General features: G+C 45.0%; 1 protein-coding gene across 1 annotated transcript in view; it reads right to left on the bottom strand.

The window, feature by feature from the left end:
- The window catches only part of LOC308282625 (rho GTPase-activating protein 17-like), a gene marked incomplete at its 3' end in the record, with an annotated part of 86,332 nt that overhangs the window by 6,424 nt on the left and 54,070 nt on the right, over nucleotides 1-25,838 (bottom strand). The window contains exons 6-17 of the mRNA XM_080723010.1: nucleotides 20,653-20,729; nucleotides 19,640-19,742; nucleotides 18,721-18,789; nucleotides 16,723-16,804; nucleotides 14,557-14,684; nucleotides 12,636-12,747; nucleotides 11,975-12,056; nucleotides 11,694-11,774; nucleotides 11,138-11,251; nucleotides 10,836-10,927; nucleotides 9,233-9,380; nucleotides 316-437 (exon numbers count right to left, since the gene is read on the bottom strand). Of these exons, the coding sequence (XP_080579136.1) occupies nucleotides 316-437; nucleotides 9,233-9,380; nucleotides 10,836-10,927; nucleotides 11,138-11,251; nucleotides 11,694-11,774; nucleotides 11,975-12,056; nucleotides 12,636-12,747; nucleotides 14,557-14,684; nucleotides 16,723-16,804; nucleotides 18,721-18,789; nucleotides 19,640-19,742; nucleotides 20,653-20,729 (1,210 nt within the window). The remainder of the gene's footprint in view (nucleotides 1-315; nucleotides 438-9,232; nucleotides 9,381-10,835; nucleotides 10,928-11,137; nucleotides 11,252-11,693; nucleotides 11,775-11,974; nucleotides 12,057-12,635; nucleotides 12,748-14,556; nucleotides 14,685-16,722; nucleotides 16,805-18,720; nucleotides 18,790-19,639; nucleotides 19,743-20,652; nucleotides 20,730-25,838) is intronic.

The following is a 25,838-nucleotide window of genomic DNA, read 5'->3' as shown; positions in this document are numbered from 1 at the left end:
ATAGTCTGGTGACCACCAGAGAGATGGGTGACAGCCGGAATGTAGATGGCACCCGGGAGCAGGTTGGGTTAGCACCCCAGCCCGTGTCTTCGAGGAAGAAGCGCAACAAACCTACGGTGAGGCATTAAGGAGGGCCAGGCAAGCTGCTAGCCACAGGTCCTGGACCTGGTGAGATGTAGGAGGAGCCCGGCCAGGAGTCAACCCACAGAGCCTTCCACGTGCCAGATTGACCCTCCAAGTCTCGGCAGAGTAGTTCTGGAGCAGCCGAGTGTTTGGCCCTGTCTTTCCCTAAAGGGATTGTGGGTAGCTACTCACCTCTGCGCATCAGGTGTGGACTGGGGCCCCGGGATCCCCCCTGAGAGTGGGGGGTCCCCGGCGTCAGGTAGACCGACCCGTTCCTCTGTAGAGGGGGGGTGGAGGTCAGCTCACGGGCCGGGCTGCGGACACACACACACACACACACACACACACACACACACACACGGTCAGATAAAATGTCAAGAACCACTGAACTAATCGATTTAATCAATTATGAAAAGTGTATCAATTTAGACCAGTTTCAACATTTCCGAAAACAGGTGATCTATACAAGCACACAAAGCAAAACATTTTGTCAGCTTGTAGATCAGCTATTTTCATTGCCTTACTGCAAATTATTGTAGTGGAAGTGGATGATCAGACTAATTGATTGAGTTGATTATTAAAAAGTCTATGGTGGAATCTTTCACATAGATTTGTGGATAAAGACATAAACACAACAGCTAAACAAAACACCAAAGAGCTCCTTAATTACTTGACCAATAAAACAAATATTGATAGAACAATCAAATAATAAAATACAATCAATAGTTGCAACAACAATCCGATTAGCAGTCAACACGTCAGGGCTGACGCAGCGAGGGTGGAGGACTCATGCATAACATCCAACTCTGCATGGAACAGTTTTTACATGGATGATGATGTTATCACAAACACACTGATGTTTTGGTTTGATTTGATTCAGACAGACAAGAAGGATGCAGAAATGATTCTGTTTTTTCTTTCAGGAGGTTTTGATCGGAAGCGTGCAGCATGCGAGGTGAGATGCATGCGACCACGGCGGGAAAGGCTTACAAGCATTCAGACCACATGCCAGACAGCCAGACAGCCAGACAGACAGACAGACAGACAGACAGACAGACAGGCAGGCAAATAATCAGGTACAGTACATGGTCAAAATCACCCCATCTTAGAGGGCAAGGATAAGCCAGTGGTTCTGAAACATGTTCAGGTAAAGGACCCAACATATTTTATTAACTAACTAAGGATTTTGGGCAAGGGATAAGAAAATAATGATTGCCCATCTAAAAGTTACTCATTTTGTTGGGGACCCCCCTGGAACCCCCTCCTAGGTCCCCCTGGGGCGTCCCCGCACTCTCTGTCCGGATGTAACTTTGAGAACCACCGCTGTAAAACAATCCACTGCCTCCAGAAGTCATTTAGGAGATGAATTTAGCATTATACATGAAGATGAACCAAGCAAATTACAAGATTTAATTTCATTATTCTTTCGTTACGTCGACAAAACAGAAAACATTAACTTTGCTTGCACACACACACACACACCAGGCCTTGACACTAAAGCTTGCCCACTTGCCCCCGGCAGGTAAATAAAACTTTCAGGCAGGTGGAGTTTGCTTTCAGGTTGCCCGACCGGGCAAGTGCTAGTTTGAAAGGGGACGCAATAACACAGCACAAGATATCCGTCTAAACACCTGAACGCGGCCAAAGCGCTCTGTCTTCTGGTGGTCTTTGGAATGTAAAGTAAAAGCGCTGTTTACCTATAATGTACTGTTTTCACTGTTCACTGTAAAAATATAAAATAGGTGTGATCTGTGAAGTCATATTCAATCATAACTATGTAGGTATTTGGATAAAGATTGAGGTATGACATTTTTAAAGTGTAAAATTGAACGGCAATTCAAATTTTACTCATCATTTTCTAATGGGCAATTTACTTTTCGGGCAAGTGGGCATGACCTTTGGGCAAGTAGATAATGACCTGTACTTGCCCGACAGGCAAGTGCCTCTCAGACCTTAGTGTCAACCCGTGCGCGCGCACACACACACACACACACACACACACACACACACACACACACACACACACACACACACACACACACACACACACACACACACACACACACACACACACACACACACACACACACACACACACACAACGAACAACAAGATAAATCAAAGATAAATCAAGGTAAATCAAAATGAACGCTGATCGAGGGTTTTGTTCGACAGGCGAGCTGCGGTGGGTCGGGCAGGCGGGCGGGCGGGCAGGCGGGTGTCACACCCACGCCACCTCACTTCCTGTCTTACCTGCCCTCCTCTGAGATGAGATGGTTTAGAGGCTGAAGAACATGGACCACACCTCCACCTCCACCACCACCACCACCACCTCCACCTCCACCCTGCCCACCTCCACCTCCAGCTCCCAGGCCAGGCTGCTCAGCCTCCGTGGCCAGCAGGGACAGAGGCTGAGGCTGGGGCTGAGGCTGAGGAGGGTCAGTCTGGGGGGCTTCCAGAGATGGAGGCGAGCTAAGCTGCTGAGGCTGCTTTCTAATAACAGTGCCGGTTCTACGCGGGGCTGGCTCTGGGTGTTTGTTAACAATGCTGGGGGGGGGGGGGGGGGGAGAGAGAGTTTAGGGAACACACACACCATGAGAGAGAGAGGGGGGGAAAGAGGAAACCATATGCAAGGTAAATTTTATGCTTTGCGCGAATGATGTGCCTATGTACTACAAATGTGTGTTGCAAACCAAACAAATCATTGTCGCAGCCTGGCGTCTTCTTCATAACATGTACGGTACTGTCATATTTGGTCATAGGATGAAGTAAGCTCTGTTACGAGGTAAAAGACTACATTTACTTCCTCATTTAGATCATAAATAATCGTCACTGTCGGGCAGAGACCTCGTATTTCCAAGTTTCAAATTTGTATGTTTTTTTCCGCAAAGTAAAGTCATTGTGTGCTTGTAGGCATTGTGTGCTTGTAGATCGGCTGTTTTCACTAGTTTAAATCATTTTTTAAAATGATAAATACAAAACAAACGGTTTTGGACATACAAGGTTTCCACCCGACAACGACGATAATTAACAATTTTGCCATTTAGCAGAAGCTCTTTATCCAGAGTGACTTAAATCTGTAAACAACGTAAACACATGGAATGTAGAGAGACAGTGTGGTTTCTCAGTAATCTAAGCTCATACAGTAGTAGTAAACCATATGCATATTTGCATCAATACAATATTTTTAAAAAATCACAATCCGTACATTTGAGACGCTGTCGGCGAGTTGCAGGCATTATGAGCGCTCGAAACTCAGATCTTTCAGAAACACGTTAGTGCGACGCGTCGCTGGACACTTGACGCTCAAAGCATAAACAGACCTTAAGTTCTGATTGATACTATAGTCGTGTGACACGGTGCACAACCAAATGAGGTGAGACAGAGAGGGACAGAGAGTGTGAGTGCAGCAGGTTTAAGTGATATTTATTTTACAAATAGCTCTATATTCAGACACTAATCATTGCTATGATGTTTGCTATAGTGTCGGTGCCGCTCCGCCTCTTTAGTAAACTGAAAATAAATGTTCCAGTCAGGAGACCGGTTTTACCCAATCAGGAGAGAGAGAGAACTTCTACAGGATAATAGGATTAACAAATTGCATTGGAACTAAGTAATGAAATCAAATAAAGCAGACAACATTTCAACACTATAACATGAGGCTGCTGATAAAAGCTCTTTGTCTGGTTCTGTCTCCTGATTGGATAACATTGGTATCCTGACCTGAAAGTGTATCTTCAGTTTTATAAAGAGCTGGAAGGACTTAACACTCCATAGTAATGATATCGGAATATAGAGCTTTAACTACATACTGTACGTTTTCTTCCCCAACCAAAATATATCACTCACGCCCCCTTAAAGGGACATGGTCCCCAGGCTGATTTTGTAGTTTGTTTTCCTGGTCAGGGTTTAAAACTACAACATGGCAGACTAGTAAACAACACAGCTGCATATAGGTGTGTCCAGAGACACGGGCCAATGTGCAGCTATAGCATGATACAGTATAGCAGGGTGCCCACACTATTTTGACTTCAGAGCACCTCACCAGCTCAACATGATCTACCCACCCAAAACAAATGTACCTAAGGGGGCGTTGGAATAGCCGCACAAGTGTTACATATAAGACAAACACACTTGGAATGGGAAATACTGGGGAAAGAAAGTCTTCATCCCATTCTGTATGGAAGTGGTAGGTTTTGGGGTCATTTGCAAAACAAAACAAAGCATTCCATTGGGGGCTTTTCCTACTTTAACAGTTTTACTGCCAGATGTTATTATTTATTTATTGGGTCTGGTGCCAGCAAAAAGCAGCTTACCTTTGCGACGTTATAGAAAAAGAACTATTCATTTTTTTTGCAGCCTCATGCAAGAATTAATGTGAATTGGCCGCGCTCGGCTGCCATCCATTCAGACCACTGAATCGCTTCAGAGCAATAGATGCAGAGAAAATAACAAGGAAGTGATTTGTTACTCCATTGATGCTAACGTGTAGTGGATTTTTGAGAGCAGCGGTACGGGAGATGTTTTTACTGTACACGGCGGCGCGACCCCTCATCAGCTTACGGACATCAATAAGGTAAAAGAACGAACGGCCGTATTGGCTATGCGCGGCGTTCAGAATTGGGGCGAACGGGAACGTCCGTAGCAGTAAAAGAGTTAAAAGCCATGAAGGGAACTGACAGGCCCTTCTTGATGTCGATCAATCAAGTCACCTTAATTCAAGTGACAGATGAGATGACATCCTTTGTGATCTACTGGTAGATCACAATCTACCTTTTGGGCACCCCTGCAGTATAGAGACACACCTAACATTGAACACACCCAATATGCATTTGATTAGCCACAGCTGTGTTGCTTACATCAGGTCAGTGTTGTGCAGCCTGCCATGTTTTTACCCCACTGTAGTTTTTTACTCTAAAGTGGAAAACAAAAATCAGCCTAGGTTTTCATGTGCCTTATTTTACAGCAAACTCTGGAGATGAGTGCACAAAGCAGGAAGTAAACCCAAAGCACAACACCATGACTTGTGAAGCCTTACTTTATATTCTGTCACACAACAGTATTGCATGCCAATAATAGCAGACATACAAGCTCACACGGTTAGGTCGGCTATTTTTGTCGTGAGAACCCCGTTGTGTGACAAAGTATGAATCAGGCTTCACAGTCATGGTGTGGAGACTCTACGTTCTTTGCAGAAAGACGACACCAGATGCCTCTATACCAAGGAAACCCACAGAAACCATACAGGAAGCAGCCTACAGATAAAAACCTAAGCTTTAATAGAACAGAACTGTGAGAAAAAGGCCTTTACACAGAAGATACAAGTCATCTACAGTCAGAAACATCAACTGAGACATTGTGCACAGGTTTTCTTTGATGTTCCAAAAGTATCTGAATCGGTTTCCCCAAAAATCCTTTAGGTTTAAAGCTCGTTCTGACTGGAACAATGCACCTGTTCATATTCGGTCAATAACTTATTTTCAGTTGTTTAAAACGGGCCTTTCCTCTCACCTTGAGATTGAGATTACCTGTTCATGTTTTCACTAAATTATCATTATAACGCAATGATTCATCTATGTGCTCTCTGTATTGTTGTTGTTGTATGTTTCGTTTTTTTCTTTCTTTGGTTGACGTTGTATGAATTGCCCATTCATTATTTCGTGTAATTTGTGGAGGGGGTTATTCTCAATAACGAATTTCAGACAAACATGACAAGCAACACATTAGGGTTGGCCCCGAAATATCGGAATATTTGGACACTCGCTCTGCAGATTGGCGTTCAAACATCATTTCAGTATTTGGATGTTTATTTCGTTTTTAAATATAAATATTTCAAGTGTGCAAGGAGCATATCGTCTCTGCCGGGTGGAAACCTTGTATGTCCAAAACCATTCCGTTTTAATAATAATAAAAAAATAAAATGGTGAAAATAGCAACTACAAGCTCTGCAATTTTCAACAATTTGGAAATTGTGGAAATAATTTTACGTCATCAGGCATCCACGACCGGAACCACTGGCGCTGTGGACCTCCAAAATGATTCTCCTAGTTTAAAATGGTTATGTCAATCTGTTGTTCTAACTCCTAGCGTGACTAGCGAGGATAAACTAATTGATTCACATTATGTGGGGAACAAAAACAATGCGACGCCAACCAGAACACGATTCTTTTTGTTCTTTTTTCCCCCTAAACTGGACCACAAGGGCCAGTTTGGAACGAATACCAGGCTTTCCTCCGCAGTAGTGCATTCACCAAATATTCGAAAATCAAAGTCACTATTCGACGTTCATCGAAGTCGAATATTTTCTTCTTTTTTTTTTCTCTTTAAAAAATATATAGCCTAGTTTATATAGCTTGGCTAGATAGGAAGTCATAAGAATGAGTTGTCAATGCCCCTGGTGGATGAATTTGTTAATGCTCTAGACCAGGGGTTCTCAAACCTTTTTAGGCCGTGACCCCCGAAAATAAACATATTTGAACTGGGGACCCCCTCCCTGACAAGCACTTGGAATTGTAGGTATTATATTTAGTGTGACTCGCTTCCGCAGATAAATATTGTGAAAATAGCAGATCTACATGCGTTGCGAGGCGTTGTGAGCATGTAGATCGGCTATTCACAATGTTCGCCTCTTGCTTACTTAATATTTGACAGTTTGTCCAGTCCGAATATACGACAATTCGAATACTTTGAGGTCGAATAATTTGAATACTAAAAATCACTATTGGTGAATGCCCTACTCCGCAGTGGAAAGCAGGGTCGGATCAATCTGCTACTTTTGATTCTTTTGTGTGATGCTGCAGTGATGATCAAGAAGGGCATTAATCTACAAAAGAACACAATAAGTTAGAATATGGAGATAAGAGGTTTCTGCCCGACAGCAACAACACCCTTGAGACCCACTACACCCAGCACAGTTGTAGTGTTAGTTACATAGGTTGAGACCCACTACACCCAGCACAGTTGTAGTGTTAGTTACATAGCATACATTGGTATATTAGGGACACCCTTACATCAAACAAAGTGACAGATCCAATCATCCCAAAAACACCACAAGAGGTTCAAAATGGTTTCCCTTATAACTGAAATGGCAGAGATTAGTGAACATTCTCTTCTTCAGATTCAGCACCAACCATTCTTTGGGATAAAACAACATAGCTTATCATCGTCATCATCTAACAGTGCTATTATAGTGCAGTGGTTCTCAACCTGTGGGGCGCGACTCCCCGAGAGGGGTCGCCAAATCATTTGAAGCGGGGTCGCCAGATGCGTTCCTGAATGTGCTAAAAAAAAACTAAAAACGACTGAATTTAAAAATAAATAAACTAAAATAACATTCAGTAGAATCACAATCAAGAATATTTAATTAGCAGGCATAGTTTTTTTAGGAGAAGAGAGAGTGAAAGAGGACTGTGTGTGTGTTTGTGTGTGTGTGTGTGTGTGTGTGTGTGTGTGTGTGTGTGTGTGTGTGTGTGTGTGTGTGTGTGTGTGTGTGTGTGTGTGTGTGTGTGTGTGTGTGTGTGTGTGTGTGTGTGCGTGCGCTGTCTGGGCACAATGAGACACACCATCTCTATGCAGCTGACAAGACTCACACTTCCCTTTTCCCCAGTTAACTAACGTGCTCTGTCAAAGTTGAAGAGACTTGTTTACTCTGTGGCTATGACTTGGAACAGTAACTCTCAATAGCCCTGAGCCAGTGGATGGAGCTTGCTGTTAAATGTACAGTACCACACACACCAGTATCCAACACCTCCACCGTGAGTGAGAAAAACGTAAAGGCACAGCGACGCAAATACCTGCAGCAATTCCCCCCCCCCCCCCCCCCAAATACTCCCAGTCTTCCTCCCTGCTATGAAACTGATCAGCCCTAATGTGTATGTATGGTGCCCTGAGGGGACAACATTTTTTGGACACCTCCCGCTTAAAACCCAGAAAGCAAGAAGGATCGCGAGGCTGCGCTTTCACGGTCTGTACTCATACTGAAAGTCTAGATCAGTCTAGATTTTGCCCTTCTGCTCCACGGGAGGTTTCTGCTTAACGCCAGAAGCGAGAGCCCGTAAAACGTTAAGAGTAGTGGTATTTCAACGGCGGCGCCACGTGCCGAAGCTGCGGGCCTCACACTTATTCTACACCTGTCTCTTCATAGTGCCAGATTAGGGGTGACCACCATGGCTGCCCATTGCCAGAAGGGATAGATGTGTATTTTCATCTTGGATGCACATCAGAGTAAATATTACTCCTCTTATCAAAACCCTGTAGCTACGGTATATTAAAGCCACAACTGTAAATATAGTTGGTTTTCATAATTTTAGCATATTATTTATCAGCAGTCTGTATGTGTGCACACACACAGTGTTCAGTGTGTGTATGTTGTAAGGAGGGGGGTTGCAAGACTTGGCCAAGTCCTAATTGGGGGTCGCACGGACCAAAAGGTTGAGAACCACTGCTGTAGTGTAAAAACAAAACAAAAAGAAACACATCGCTGTCGGGCAGAAAGCTTGTATCTCCATATTTCAACTTTTTCCATTCTTTTCTCCCTGCAAATGAATGTCTGACTTCATCATACGACAGTGTCACACAAGTAGCAAAAATAATCAGTCACAACATGCCATGATGTGACGAGTTGTGAAATTGTAGTTCTGCTATTTTTTATATATTTGACAATGTGCTATTGAACCAATGAAAAGTATTAACCAGATCCTTGTGACTAAATAATAACTATAAACTGGATCCATTGGAACCAACGCAGGCTCTTTTCGTCCATTTCTCTGAAAAGCAACCGTTTTGGTATGCATAGACGGCCTCCACCGGACAGTGACTAGTGATTCACTCCTCATGGCACACTGGGGGTGGGGGGTCGTCACAGGAGACCACCGGGTGGTCTGTCTGCGGAGCAGCGGCCCTGGTAAAGTTTGGACACAGGGGGCGCTCTTCGTCGGGGGCGGGAGGCGGAGGCGTCCCGCTGACCGTGACTGACTCGTCGGCCGCCAAATAGAAGGCGGCGCCCGCTCCGCCCCCCCTGGGCGTGGCCTTACTGGGCGTGGTCTTATTGGGGCGGGGCTGGTGGAGCGGGGCGGGCAGGCTGAGGCTGAGGCGCGGGCGGGACAGGTACCTGTCTTTACGGGGGGTGGTGGTGGGGGTGGAGGGGTCCCCCCCAAAGCTGTCCTGGCTGCCGGGGCGTCTGCGGTCCAGGCCCGTGGCGGTGGGCTCCGTGTCGGGGGTCTCCGGGCCGAACATGTCCGACACGTTGAACTCCACCTCTGGAGGGAGAGATGAGGGTAATGATGATGATGATGTCTAGCTAATGTTACTAATGTGTAATGGAAAATTGATATGTAATAAAAAAGTAGTATAAGAAAGAAAGAAAGAAAGAAAGAAAGAAAGAAAGAAAGAAAGAAAGAAAGAAAGACGGAATTCATTTGCAAGTGTGATTCGAGTTGCGGTTGGACAAAATGTGGACAAAATGTGGACAAAATGTGGACAAAATGTATAGACATTGAGGCGTTACTGACGTTACTGACAAGATGTGACAGTTTTCATAGTTAACTGCAAAATACGGTCGCAATACTAGTGTACTGAATGTTATTTTATACTTGATGAAATTAAATCATTCATAAATGAAGCTGTCAACAACAACATACCATCAATAACTGACTAAACAGCTGTTGACTACCAAAGATTTTTAATTTAGGAAGATACACAATCTCAATTGTAGCCACCAGAGGCGACATGGTACACACATCCTACAAATGGCCTCTTAAGTCGGCGCCGGCATCTGACGGCAAATCTCGCACACGTCCTGTTTACTGGTGCAAGATTCCGCGGGAATGTGTTACTGGGACAGATAAAGGTCGATAATAAAGTTGATTTGTGTCTCAGAAGAAAGCCATTTTAGTATGAAAATGTTGGTAATATTGACGACTGGGTCCAAAAATGAGTTCAGTGACAATGGCCGAGTTTCCCAAAGCAATTTTAGCCCATCGTAGCTCACGCATGGTCGTAGAGACCAAGCCCCGACCATCATGTTCCCGTGTTTACATGGGTTCGGTCAGAGCGACTTATTTAGTCCCCTACAACTACACCATCATTCAGATTTCACAAAGTGCTTAATAAAGTCTCACTCCTGTCTAAATACGGTACGGCATTCTATAATTACCCGGATCCTCTGTGTTCTTTAATAAGAAGCCTTTTTATCCGATCGCGTTCTGTTTTCCCATGTATTTCCTGGCGTTCCCCATACGCCCCAAGCCCATTGAGATAAACAGACAGTGATCGGACAGAAAGCCGTACCGTATTTAGACAGGTGTGAGACTTTATTAAGCACTTTGTTTGTGAAATCTGAATGTTGGTGTAGTTGTAGGGGGCTAAATAAGTTGCTCTGCCCAAAACCATATGAACACGGGAACATGACGATCGGGGCTTGGTCTCTACGACCATGCGTGAGCTACGTTGGGCTTACGATGGGCTAAAATCGCTTTGGGAAACCCGGCCAGTGACCATGGAAAATGGTTCAGAAGCTGTGTTCATGCTCTCCCATTGGAATGAATGAATACACTCCAACCAGCTCCCGGTCTCCTAAAAAGCTACAGTACTCCACACAGGTACGGGACATAAACCCGAGATGGCGAGTCTTGCTATTTCCGTCTTGGTTACTACATCAGGTCACAACAACAGGAAGTAAGCAAGGAGGAAACACGGCCGGAGACACGCCCTACCTTCTGGGAAGAACCAATCAGCATGCACGATGATGGGCTCTATGATGGTCACCACGTGAACCGACGTCGCTGCCGCCATCTCTGCCAGCGTCCTGCACGCACACGCACACACAGGCACACGCACACGCACACACACACACACACACACAGAGGCACACGCACACACACACGCACACACACACACACACACGCGCGCGCACACACACACACACACACACACACACACACACACACTTAGAACCAATAACCGAGAAGCAGAACATTTTGGTAAGAAGAAGGAACATGGAGGAGGAGGTGGTCACCCTTCGGTCTTGGCCCACAGCAGGTTGGGTCCCAGGACGATGGCGATGTTACTGGCGGTCATCTTATTGACGTCACTGTCCTGAGACAGCCGGGCCAGGAACTTCACCAGATACCTGCAACACAACAACAACCAATCAGAGGACAGGAACTTCACCAGATACCTGCAACAAAACAACAACCAATCAGAGGACAGGAACTTCAACGAGCGGAGGAGATAAACTATATATGCTCACTTTGAAGTCAGCTATTCATTTAGTTTAAAGTTTGGGTAGGGAGTCTCTCTAGGAGAGGAAAGAGGAGAGGGTGGCTCAGGAGGTAGAGCGGCCTGATGGGAACCACAAAGTTCCCAGTTCGATCCCGGGCTCCCCCAGAGTTAGTGTCGAAGTGTCCTTGAGCAAGACTCTGAACCCCTAGTTGCTCCCGGTGAGCAGGTTGGTGCCTTGCATGGTTTCCTCCTCCATCGGTGTATGAATGTAATGCACAATCTATGTAAAGCACTGTGGATAAAAGTGCTATAAATGCACCATTTAGCATTCATTAGATCAAACCTCCTACCTGAAGTTGGCCTTGTGGTTCTTTGGTAAACCGTCACATGTCACCCACAATGCCTGGAGCCTCTTGTCTGGATCAGACACACTGAGAAAACATACACAGTACACACACACAATTACACTTTACCCAAACTAACATGAAGGAATACTTATCTTGAAATGTGTGTGTGTGTGTGTGTGTGTGTGTGTGTGTGTGTGTGTGTGTGTGTGTGTGTGTGTGTGTGTGTGTGTGTGTGTGTGTGTGTGAGCGCGCGCGCTCACACACACACACGTGCGTGTTCTTACTTGGATGCTTGAATCCATTCATCATACAGACTAAAGGTCATGAGGGGTTCAGGGAGTTCACGGAGGTAGGACTTCAGAGCTCCTAAAGCATGAACACCACACAATGTCAAGACCAGTCTCTAGTTTAAAGTCTTCTTTCAATTATCATGACATGTTTTTGTAAATGACGGCCCCATTAATTTTAAAAACCATGATTAAGTAGGGTATAATGCTTACAGGACTTCTAATTGCTCTACTATGTGAAGACCCACCCTTGCTGCCTTCACAGCCAAAAGCATTCATTTACGGTTGCTTTTCTGGACCATTGTAAGACATCGTCGTTGTTGGGTGGAAACCGTGTACACCCAAAACCGTTCGTTTTGTAAAAATGATTTACAATAGAGAAAATAGCTGATCTACATGCACACAACGCTTCGCACTGCGAGGCCTTGTGTGCTTGTAGATCTGCTATTTTCACTAGTTTTGTGCAACAGTCTTGTATGATGAAGCAGGGCTTTACGAAAAAAACATATACATTTAAAACTTGGAGAGGTTTCTGCCAGACAGTGACGATAATTATGCTGGTTAATATAGGTTATAATAAAATACGGTTTCATTACAGTATTATTATTAGTAGTATTATTATACACTGGAACACATGGTGTGTAAAAACGGGTCGTACCAGCTACAGCGTGGGGGTCGGAGTAGAACTCTGACAGGTGGGAGGTGGAACAGTCCAAGGCCGCCTTCAGCTTCTTCAGTTTAGAAGCCCCTGCAGCTATCCTAAAGAGACCCTGTATATGAGGAACATACAGTCAGTTTAGAAGCCCCTGCTTCTAAACAGGGGGTGGACAAGGGTGATGGACAGGGGCGAAAACACATTCTTGGCCTAGCGGGGACAAAAGTAAAATGTAAAAAAAACTATTCTAAAACAACACTTGAGGATTTGCTATTTTCTCTTGGCTTACGACGGAAAAGTATAAAGGGACACACACACACACCCGCTGCGGAACACGCGCATCAAAACAGCCGCCCAGAATATTTTCAATGAACCACAGCATATCTCCAGTACCAGCTGACCTCTGGCCTCACACAGAGCAGGAGATGATCCGTAGAATGACGCACGTCAGCGTTCTGCTACGGAAATCATCAAGTGAAAATATAAAACATCTGAACTAAAACCTGAACTTAGTTCATTAAATGGGAACTTCAACGATATTTAATCACTTTCATTTCAATCAATCATTTTCTGTTGGGGTACATTAACACCTGGGGAGCCAAACTCGTTCAGGGACGAGGTATGGCCACTAGGTGTCCCCCTGCCACAGGAAGTTATATCGTCCAGAGACGAGGCAACAAACAGTTAACTTTTTGAGCCTGCAGCTGCCCTTTGAACTGGCTGAGATCATTACGTCACCCAGTCAGTGAAGGCAGCCCCTCTGGGGAAGACATCACGGAAGGACTTATCATGCTTTACATTCTACTTTGAAACATAAGAACGGCTTTATCTCAGAATGACATGAAAACTGCCCCATGGAAGCAGAGAGCTGATTGTTTTCACGGCGACACTTTACCGCGATTTTACCGCGATTTTTGGATTTTAGTTTCGCGAGCGTTTGTAAACAAATGGATTATCCTCCTCAATCTTCTCTGGACACGCACGTGCACACGCACGAAGCTTGCGAGGCACGTCAAAACAAAGCGTAAGTCAATGGTGGCAGCAGCAACAGCTATAAATGTTATAAACCTTAGCAGCCCATGTGTTAACCAAAAACACGTCTCAATGTGAGCTTGTAGATTGGCTGTTTTTAGCGATGACATTTTGGGGTCAAAATACAATACAACTTAAAGTAGCTCTATGCTGTATTTGGCCAGTTCTTGTCCAGTTCTGTAAGCAGTTCTGCTGAGGTACCCGTAACGATCGCCCCAAAACACACTCGCCCCCAGTGTTTTATGGTTAGGAGTACATGGTGGATGGTTGATCTCGGGGCGGGGGCGATCATGTTTTGGGCGCATTTGCACCCTCATCTCAACAGCGCAGCAAAAATAAATACAAATAAAAATAATTAAAAACCGTTAACTAACTGGTTAATGCTGACGGCTAACCAGTTACTAAATTAACCGTTAGTGACATCCCTAGTAAAAAGCAGACACAACAATGTCTTCTGTGTGCTGAGAGTGAGACCATGTGTCGCTGTGTTGTGTCAGATTTTCACATGTCCTCCTCACAACAGAAAGATTGGATCCATGTTGGCAAAGTTCCCCTGAAGCAGGAGGTATTCAACCACCCTGATTAATTCTTGATATGCATCCCATGTCTATAATGCATTATAAACATACTTACAAATACAATAGATTATATTCTGCGTATCATCATCATGTTTTTAGTTTTTTCCTACGTCTGGGACAGGTTTCAGACAGCGGCTCCAGCAGCAGACTTGGCTCAGAGATCTGAACCCGCTTGGTTTTGGCTTTAGGAACGCGCTGCTGCGACCGCGTGGCATGGCTGACGTCGACCTTCGAACCGCATGAAAGGCGCGCGCTCTAACCGCTACACCAGAGCTTACAACACCGTATAATTACAGTCATGAAGGCCTCCATACCTCCTCCTTCATGCCGCTCTCCAGCAGCATCATGACGCAGGCCTCGATGGGCAGGGCGATCTCCCTGCCGCTCCTCTTCAGGTGCTCCTCCAGCGAGGTGCCGTACGCCGGCTTCTCCATCCACGAGTCTACGGTGGACAATGCAACAATGGATGACTGGAATGAGTCTAAGTTAAGCAATGCAACAATGGATGGTTGGAATGAGTCTAAGTAAAGCAATGCAACAATGGATGACTGGAATGAGTCTAAGTTAAGAAATGCAACAATGGATGACTGGAATGAGTCTAAGTTAAGAAATGCAACAATGGATGACTGGAATGAGTCTAAGTTAAGAAATGCAACAATGGATGACTGGAATGAGTCTATGGTAAGAAATGCAACAATGGATGGTTGGAACGAGTCTATGGTAAGAAATGCAACACTGGAACGAGTCTAAGTTAATTACCAACCCTACTTGATCAAACTAGAGCGTCACACAAAAGCATCAAAAGTAGCATATCTGGAAGCTCGAAACGCAGCTCAAAACGCAGTGTTTCGAGTTTGTAGATCTGCAAATGTTGAATTTGAATCCTGAAAAGTAACAGAGTTGGACATATGAGGTTTCCACCTGACAGAGCCCATATGATATGGTCTCTGTCAGGTAGAAACCTCATATGGACGTGTCTTACAGTCCCTGCATTAACTCTACGTTCATTTCCTTTTTCACCAAAACCAAACCCTGGCTTAAAGAGATTAAGACGACGCAACCGCTTTCACTCTCCATTTCTAGGAGGCCAGTAAAAACAAGAGCAGAACACTGATGCATTCTGGCAGAATTATTTAATGCTTTAACTATTGAAAAATAGCAGACATACAAGATCACAGCGCGGCACTGAGTGCCGCGCTGTGATCTTGTATGCATTCTGTGAATGCATTCTGGCAGAGCCTTCTTAACACAAGCTGCTACACAGCTCAGTAGACAGCTTGGCATGCGGCAGCGACGGCGGCGGTTCAAATCCGTTACGGGATTTGATTCAACCGTCACGAGAGAAGGACTGGCGATAAATCTGTCAAGAGATGGAAAGTTTCAATCTGGTTTTATGGGAGCGCTAGCTGTACTCCAAACTGGTAAAAGAAAAAGACCTATCCTTACCTCCCCCCCTGACTTTTCCATTGTAAATGCCATTTATTTATTGCATAGTAATGTGTTTTATTTGTCTGTATGTTACATGAGTTTAAAAAAGGACCCCAGTTGAAACAAGACCAAAAGCTGTTTTGAGGTATCCTTTTAGTTGACCGTGTACCAGTGAACTATCATGAAACTGACATGAAACTGTACCTTTTCCTATGCAAACTCTAAAGGGCTTTGCACACAGAACCGTTAAGTTTCTTTCCGTTTGCTGCATGATTAAAACACATTGGATTTGGTGTGCAATGCTGTGCGGAATCCACACTGCGGATCCGAAGAGGAGTCATGAAAGGAGTCGCTGAGTTTTTACCGCATGCGACAAGACGCACGAATCGAACTGGGTTCGATCTGGAAAAAAACGCACAGCCGCAGCCACCTGCCGCATGGCAAATTCGGAGCCGGTGTGCATGAGGTCATAGAGAATCATTGTTTTCTTTTAAAAAATTGAATCGTCCGTTTTTTCCGTGCCAGAAAAACGCGTCTGTGTGCAAAGGGCTTAAAGCTGCGTCCAAACCTGAAGCTATTTCTTCTATTTTAGTCGCTTCTATCGCTTCACTCTGGTCTCGCAGGTCCACGTTGGTAAAAAAATCATGTCCCGTTGAAATCATGGCGAAACACCCGGAAAAAAGGGAGGAGTCCCAACTCCAAACACCAAAAAACATGTATGTGTCTCCGGACAACATCAACGCTGATTGGCTGTCAGGACGCGATGGGTGGAGTCGGGGGGGAAGTGAAGGTCGCTTCAGTTGGATTTTTCCAAGTGGGGGCGAAGATACGAGGCGACCGTTCGCGCCGCCCCTTTCGGATGGTTCGCGCCGCGACCGATCGCCTCGTCTTTGCATTCACTTTGTATGTAATCGCACCGCTCGAACCATCCAGGTTTGAACCCAGCTTAATAGTCTTCAATCAATCAATCAATCAATCAATGTCTGTCTGTCTATCGTGTGTACGGTATGGATGTCTGTCTGTCTGTCTGTCTATCCGGTATGGATGCTTACCTTGTTGTAACTGGATGTTAGGGATAGCAGTCTCTAAGGCCGCCAAGGACTTCCTGTGGTAATCCGCCTGAGACTCTAACAACTGTGACGCACGCACGCACGCACGCACGCACGCACACACACACACACACACACACACACACACACACACACACACACACACACACACACACACACACACACACACACACACACACACACACACACACACACACACACACACACACACACACACACACACACACAAAATAAATGAAGATGACAAAATAAAAAGGAAAAGACTGTGCCTATCATTAAAACAACGATTCATTAAGGTGTTAAATATCTATTGAATATGAATAGTGCTGTAATAATTACTATAAAGTCTCTGGGTCTCGTGCTTATTTCTTGATCAACTCTTGTCTTGATTGTTTAAACATGACGTGATTGACCGCTATGCTCCATAGCCCCGCGCTTATTGATTTGTTAGTAGACCGGTAGACAAGATGACAGCTTTCGAATAAAAAAAAACCATTGGAATAGACAAATCCGTTGCCAGGCAGTTACCCCTGCTGAATACGCCAGTGTTACATAAGAAAACATTGGAAATGGCCAGCTGTGCGCTATGATAACACGTAGACACATTCGCGCACATAGCAGACGATATGTGCGCGGATCATATGCCAGGCGGGCACAAGAAACAAACAGCTATCAAATAAAAAGAAACGCGTGAAAAAAGACGATAAAATGACCGTGCTGCTCCTTCCTCGGTTTACAATGTAAACAGATGGGACGGAAGCTACGATTGGGCCTTGGACAGGATACGGAAACCTAGATCCGGTCAGAACCGGAAATACGGCAGGATACAGTTAGGAGGCGGGCCTAAGACTCCGAAACAGCTATATACAGCGATCATACTTTTAATTGTTTCATAATGATTAAAGCGAATTAAATTTCCGGGAACGACAGGCATCGCAGCGTGGTACAGCGGGAAATCAACGGTTTCGACGGGGATCGCGGGAAATGAGTTAATATAAAAAAGTCACAAAGATTTGGAGAACCCCCTGTAGTAACTCTGAGGACCCCCTGTTGAAGACCCCTGCCCTAAAAGAACACTTTTGGCAAAAAAACAATAAATGGAGAAAATAACTGATCTACAAGCTCTCAACGCGTCACAGTGCGTAGCTTGTAGCTATTTTCGGGACGCGACTCTGGAGCTCTTCAGCAATTGGAGATGTGGCGTACGACATATAGATGTCTACACAGAAGACAGTCTTTCAACACAAAACGCTGTGTTTCAGTTGGGGCAATGCTCCTGAACGCCACCTTCGGGCACGGCATGGACAGGAGAGGAGGGCATTTTGCATTTCTTTCAGCGTAGTAAAAGCTGCATTTATGTTCTGGAGAGCGAGGCACTTTTTTTTACAGACGGGTAAAAAGGGCAGGTGCTCAAACCTCTTTGATTGCAACCTTAAGTCACATTTACTATGAAAACCTGCAGCTCATGTGCGTCAGTCAGTCACGCCTCATGTCACGCTCCTTATATGGCCATGACAGAATTCATATGCAAGTGTGACTCGCGTCACGGCAACCACACTAAATTAATTCTGTCCTTGTCCCTTTTATGCCCACATATGGACTGGAGATCCCTGATCAATATTAAGCCCATATCCCTTACTAGTGTCTTACTTACGCCGTGGACTGAAGACTCACCTCTTCAGACTCCACCTAAACCCATAGCACTACTGTAACACACCCCCTTCCCTCGATGACCATACATGAAGCTAGATAGCATTTTTAGGTTTTAGAAGTGTTTTACTGATAAGGTGAGTGGTCTACCTAAGTTATTGCTTTTCTAGATTGATATTCCTATGCATTTGTTGTATTGTTGTTGATGTACTGACATATTATATTGCTTATTATAGTGATGTGCTTATTGTAAGTCGCTTTGGATTAAAAGCATCAGCAAAATGACTAAACTGTAAACTGTCGACGTGTGCACGTGTCTGCCGAACTCACCGTGAGATAGTAGCGCGCGTAGTCGCTGTCTTTAGAGGCAAAGTTGTACATGTCAGCGGAAAGCTGGTCCTGTGGGAGAAGAGAGAATGTTATGACGTCCATCTGGAGAGGCAGCTTCAGAGAGAATGTTATGACGTCCATCTGGAGAGGCAGCTTCAGAGAGAATGTTATGACGTCCATCTGGAGAGGCAGCTTCAGAGATGTGGTGCTGCTAACCTAACCCCCCCCCCCCCCCCCCCCCCCTCCCCTCCCCCTGCAGGCATTGATGGAGGCCAGATGAGGCAATGGCACTTTAATTGCACACTCCTAATAAAGCCCCTTTTCCACTGGCCCAACACCACACCACACCACACCACACCACACCACTCCACACAACACAGCCCACTTGTGCCAGGTTTTCCACTACAAGGACCTGGGTAGAGTGGTGTGAAAGTGGTACTAAACGTGGTACTAAAAAGTATCCAATCCAGAGTAGGTCTGAGCTAGGCCAAACAGGGCCGAGGAGAGGAGAGGAGAGGACCCTGGAATTTGGTATTCTGGATTTAAACTTGTCTCTACTGTAGAGGGGGGGATCCAAGGTTGTCTCGTCTCGCACCAAGTGAACGAAGTAAAAGGATGACGAGTTAAACCATATGAACCGCATTTTGACCCCCTGTAAATAACCTTTTCATCCACAACACCCGTAAATAACAGTGTTAATTTATAGAACCGTACACTGACGTCATATTACAATACCTAAATATGTAAATCTTTTACTTGAACCCCAGCAGGGGTTCAGGGGAACACACTGTGAGCTTGTAGATCCTCACATTTTTCAGAAGAGATTTGGTGTAGATCGGAGAGAAAAGAAAGGTATATACAGTATACAGAGGCAGTAAAGTGAAAGGCTGAGATGTAATGGTTGTGTGAGTGTTTTCACCTTGCATATTTCTACTTTATTGTGCGCCTCCTCCATCTCGTCTTTCAGGGAGTCCACCTTAGCTGCCATGGCCTGGTTGCTGGACTTGGTGGCCTGGTACCACCTGGACAGAGAGAGTCATGTGGTCAACAACGTTTTTTTATTGATTAGGTGCATGGTCTACCTATGTTATTGTTTTTTTCTAGATTGATATTCCTATGCATTTGTTATATTGTTGTTGATGTATAAAAAATAAAAATGGTTTATTAAATGCTAAACTGGTCAATGCGGTCATGCTTGTCCTGTCTAAAATGTCCCATGTCTAATGTTGACACTTTGAAGAAAAAAAAGGGTTACACAGAGGTACCACAGGGGGCACGCAAGAGAAAGTGGAAAACATTTATTTCGCCATCGTGTTTTGATGACGAAACACTGACAAACTTTGTGTGAAAGTAAGGTGTTAACCTATTTGCCATTATGCGGTTTTATGTTTTAATATATCGACATAAAAACTGGACTTTATTCAATACTATAGCCGCAGTTTAAAATAAATCTGCTCAGGAGGACACTCAAAGTACAACTCTTTCACTCCAAGTTATATTCTTCATAAGGTGTGTTGTATTTTTAGAATCTTACATTATATTGGAGAAATATCAGTTTCTATCAGTTTCCATCAGAACTGACTGAAAATATCTTTATACTTGATGTTTAACCAATTGAACCCCAGCATCCCTATTCTGGGGAGAAGGTTCACCAAAAATAGCCGATCTACAAGCTCACAACGTGTCACTGTCAGTCACGCGTTGTGAGCTTGTAGATCGGCTATTTTTGGTGAAGAGTGTTGGCCCTAGATGGAAGTACAGTGCAGGTCTCTTTTACAAAGCATAGTGAAGTGATATTGATGAATTCCAAATGTTATCAGATTGTTTCTACGGCGCCCCTGGACTGGCATCACAGCACCCTAGGGTGCCACAGCACCCACTTTGGGAAACCCTGCAGTAGCAGACAGGAGGTGTTGAGTCAGAGCACAGTACCTGGTCCTGGCTGAGTCAAAGTCCAGCACCAACTTGGACAGCTGCTTCCTCTGCTTCAGTATGTTGGGAATGTCCACCTGAAACCAGAGCACAGGGTTAGACTCTGCTTCAGTAGCCTCGCGTAGCCAGGCTTACTCATCTGCGAAGAGAAAAGCCTGGTGACAATATCAGGCAGAGACTGTTCAACTTCCACCGTGAGAATTTCAACGGAAGACTACTACGCAGGACGTTACTTCTGTTAAACACAGCACTTCCGCCACTTCCGCTAGAACCAACCGGAAGTCACAATATGGCCACAATATTATTGTGACCAGGGTGCTGCTTCAGTATGTTGGGAATGTCCACCTGGAACCAGAACACAGGGTTAGATGTTGGGAATGTCCACCTGCAACCAGAACACAGGGTTAGACTCTGCTTCAGTATGTTGGGGATGTCCACATGGAACCAGAGAACAGGGTTAGATGTTGGGAATGTCCACCTGGAACCAGAACACATGGTTAGATGCAGGGATCTTCAACATGTCCCTACACAGACCAATGTGTCCGTGGCGAGACTTGTCATTGTCTGTGGCTAATACTAGATTTTGTTGTTGTTGTTTGTTGTTTGTTTTTTTACACATCATTATAATGTCCTTATTTTGGTCCATTCAGACCCAATCGCTGCATGTCAAGTCTCCAGGTTTTTTCTTCAGAACACACCGATTTACTACGACAATATGGCACATTTAGTCCTGAGTTCAACTACAGTAGTACAATATTTGCAAGGACCCCCATAACTCTGAGTGTGTACAAATGGAACCAGAATGTCCACCACAAGCCAGCATGTAGTCAGGGGATAATAATAAAAAATGGGAATACATTTGTTACCAAACGTAAAGTGTTCGTAAAGGTGTCTAGTAACATATCTAAAGGGGAGCACACACTGAACGCGAACGGCTGCGCAGTGTCGCGTCGCGGTATCGACACACGTGAAGTGCCGCGCGGTAACCCCAACTGGACACGACGCGCTGCCACACAGCACATCTATTTCCCTCGGTGGGGAGAACCATGGGAGAACATGTTCAATGCACAGCAACGTTGGAAAAATAGAACAGCGGTGTACCGGCGCGGCAGGCGCGGCTGCAGACCCGCGGCTGCAGACCCGCGACTGCGCGCGTCTGACGCCGCCGGTGTGGGTTAGTTCATTGATAATAATGGGGCCGTATGTTTTGACGCGGCGCTTCCGCACCGCCTCCGCGTCCGGTGTGTGTTCCCCTTAACAAAGTTTGAATTTCAAAATCCCTAGGAGAATCTTTGACAGCTAGGGTAATTCTGGGTCTCATTCACTTACTATACAGTATATACTATACTATAAGGGAAAACAATTACTCCCAAAAAATATGCTTTAAGTAGCATGTGAGGGGTCTAACTATGTGTTTTTAATTATTCCGAATCCATTGCAAGTATCTGTTTTGCACGAAAAAAACATTCATTGGGCTAAAAACAGCCCCCCAAAAATTATGGTTTAGTGATGACAGATATACACACATACAGACAAGCTGTGACCGTTCACATACTAATCTATTGCGACCTATGGTCACAAATAAAAGATGAGCGAGCGCATAAGGTAATAAGGGATGTTTCTATAATGTAATAATGTGTTACATTAAGAACCACATATAGCCTCTCATAATGTAATAATGGCCCATATTGTGTAGAAAAGTCTTTACATTTTTGCCTCTGTTGACAAATGTAGCAATTATTAGCTGGTAACTGACAGACGGACAGTCGGACACACACAGACAGGGACGGACGTTGCAGGGTGCAACACATAACATAATAAAAGATCATAATTGCGGCCGAAGGTCGCAGTACACCATGAGAAATTCCGTAGCTTGTCTCCGTCTGTCTGTTCAGTCAGTCCTTCTGTCAGTCCATACACATTTTTACAGTCTATTGGTTCCCTTGTCACTGTGACATCACTCTGACATCATCCTCTGATGTCACTGTGACCTCACGTTCTGGCTTGATGTCCCTTCTATGCCCATATATTTTATGCCCATATATAGTCGACAATGTGATGTCAGAACATGCCCATATATGGGCATTCCCAGATCACACATGCAAATTAATTACATCCAATGTCTGTTTTATGCCCTATATGGAGAACCCTGCCCCAGTGTCATCAATATTGTTAAACCTCCACCGGCTGTCCGTCCGTCTGTCCGTCTGTCCGTCTGTCACACGTCACACTTTTGCCCTGCTCATATCTCCACAACCGTTGCCCCCATCCATGCCAAATGTTGCACACACACTCCTTACCTGCCAAACTACAACCTCCAAGGACCCCCGGAGCTCCAGGGACCCCCAGGTCCCTGGGGGACCCCCAGGTGTAAAAAATGACCAAATGTGCAAAAATGACCAAATGACCACCCCAACGGGGCTGCTCACGGGGAATTCCTGGGGACCACCCACTCCTGGTGCTCCAGAACGGATGCAAAAGTGGTGGCGCCCCCAGTGGAGGACCCCCTCCACTGCAGCTCACATAAAATGCCGTAACTCCGGCTAGGATCGTCCGGGAGAGCCGGGGCCGGTACCTATTCGTCCGCCAAGGCAACGCGGAGACCCCACCCCTCATTTCTCACATGGCCCTCTTCTAGCGCCACCTTCAGGCCGATTTCTAAAACACATTTTTGGACACTGCTCCTACAGTTTTTGCCCTAAAATCACGCAAATCGCTACACAGTATGTCTACACTCATCCCATCAACATGAATCTGTCCCATATAGCGCCACCTTCAGGCCGATTTTTAAAAACACATTTTTGGACACTGCTCCTACAGATTTTGCCCTAAAATCACAAAAATCACTACACAGTATGTCTACACTCATGTCATCAACATGGATCAGGAAGATTTTGGAAAAACACATTTTTGCCCTATTTGTGGAGATAAGCGACCTACGGTCGCTTATCTCCCGATTAGGGAGTCTTACTGGTCAATATTGTTGGTGGTGATGTCACCAAGATCGCTGCTCCTCATTGGCTAAAATCCCTGCCTTTGTACTGTCGGTAATTATTTTGAGGAGAATAACCTTGGTCTACAACGTTTTGGTATAACATACTGGTCTCGCCTTTCAGCGAGCTCACAATTATAATTTTGGTTTGAGCACCACTCATATAGCAACATACATTTTTAAGAAAACCGTTAGGATTTGAAGACAATCTATTCACATTGCGTGTGGGTGTAATCAAGACAGTCTAGCCACTTAAACCCCCATTCCTTTGTTGACTGGGATCCACCAGGGCTCTGTACTAGTCCAAATACTAAATAATTACGTCACAGCATTGTCATCACAACCAATGTACTGGTCTTTAAAGGCAAACGTCCAATAAACCAAATGTCATTCAACAACTATTCCAACTGGTAAATCTGTTGCACTGATTGGGGGTGCTGCTGCTGTGTGAGATGTTTCATTGGACAATAACTGTGAAAGGAGGACCAAAGAATCGCGATGCTCCCCAAGCTGCTGTGGTAGTCAGACACAAGCTGTACTCATTTGTAGGATACAGCATGAACAACAGTGATCAGATTGAAGTCCACATCTTCAACACATTCTCTTTGCGTTGGAGGAAGTTGCCCCCAGTGACGAATGGAAGAGGACAACGTCCCATTGGGGTTCCCTCCAGAGGTTCCGGCCACACAGCTGTGCTGGTAGAAGAAACTGTTTACATCTGGGGAGGGTATCCTTACGGCAATGTGCTTTATGCCTTTGATGTGGACACCCACAGCTGGTTCAAACCCATTATTTCTGGGACTGTTCCAGAAGCAAGGAGGCTCCACTCAGCCTGTGTCCTAGAGAAGGTCATGTATGTGTATGGAGGACGCACCCATCTGCCTAGATGGACTAATGACATCTACAAGTTGGACACCACCATAATGGTCTGGTCTTTAATTAACACCAAAGGAACTCCACCGCCTCTTTCAGTCGGTCACTCTGCGACCATCATTGGAACAAAGATGTTTGTATTTGGGGGCTTGAGTGGTGGTGACAACAAGGTCACAGTGTTTGACACAGAGACCAACTGCTGGCTGAACATGCCTTCTGGACAACTGCTCCCAGAAGAACGCGGTGGTCATTCAGCCTTTGCCTACAATGGAGAGCTGTATGTATTTGGTGGCTGCAATCGGACTGCACTTCTTCAGTACTTCAATGATCTGTGGAATTACAGTCCAGAAAGCTTTTCCTGGAAGCAGGTTGAGACCAAGGGGAAAGGTCCCGGTAGGATTAGTGATATGTGCTGTCGCATGGTAGGAGGACGTATCTTCATCTTTGGAGGATACAAATCAGACCATACACTTGATGATGACCTGTACATCCTAGATTTAAGTCCTAGCTTGAAGACGTTATGCAAGTTATCAGTTATTCATTATGGTCTGGATAGGTCTGAACTCCCACATGACATCAGGTGGGAACTGAAAATGATGGCTACCAGTAAGACGCCTAAGTGCAACAAGTGACCCTTTAGGGCGACCTCACCCTAAAGGGCGAGGTTGCGCCATGTCTTGGCTATCTGACCAGTGGTGTATATCGGACCAGTTACCCATATATGGAGACCTCTGGTACTCATATATGGAGATCCATGTACTGTATATGGAGATAATATAAGCATGTTTGGGGTCTCATAGCATATTATGCTATGAGACCCCAAACATGCTTACTCAAGTTATTATGTGAAAGTCCTATGATGTCTACGACATCTGACATCATACATACAATCCCTTTTATGCCCATATATGGAGATCCCTGTCTGTAGAACCAGCCACACAGATATGGGCTGTCTTCCTCCATATATGGACATTCCCATAGATTCCTGTTAGATATGGGCTTAATATTATGCCACCAGGGATCTCCATATAAGGGCATGAAAAGGATTTGTTAGTGTGGTTCCCCACATCACAGTGATGTCAGAGTGTGATGTTAGAGCATCAAACCCATACTGTAAAAAAGTGTACACGGACGGATAGAGACGTTTCTACAGTCGCAACCAACAGCAAAAAAACAAAGCAAAATGAAAGTACACTACACACACAATGATAAACAAACAAACAAATAAATAAATAAACAAAACAAACACTAAATTAACTAGAAGCAGTGCTCTTCCGGGCACAGGTCTCCACCCTACCAGGTAGGTCCTGGTGGCGCTAAA

This window comes from Nannobrachium achirus (assembly GCF_963921795.1).
Source record: "Nannobrachium achirus genome assembly, chromosome: 4".
In the NCBI taxonomy this organism is placed as follows: Eukaryota; Metazoa; Chordata; class Actinopteri; order Myctophiformes; family Myctophidae; genus Nannobrachium; species Nannobrachium achirus.
Note: the sequence above shows the minus strand (reverse complement) of the source record. Positions and strands in the feature narration are given on the sequence as shown.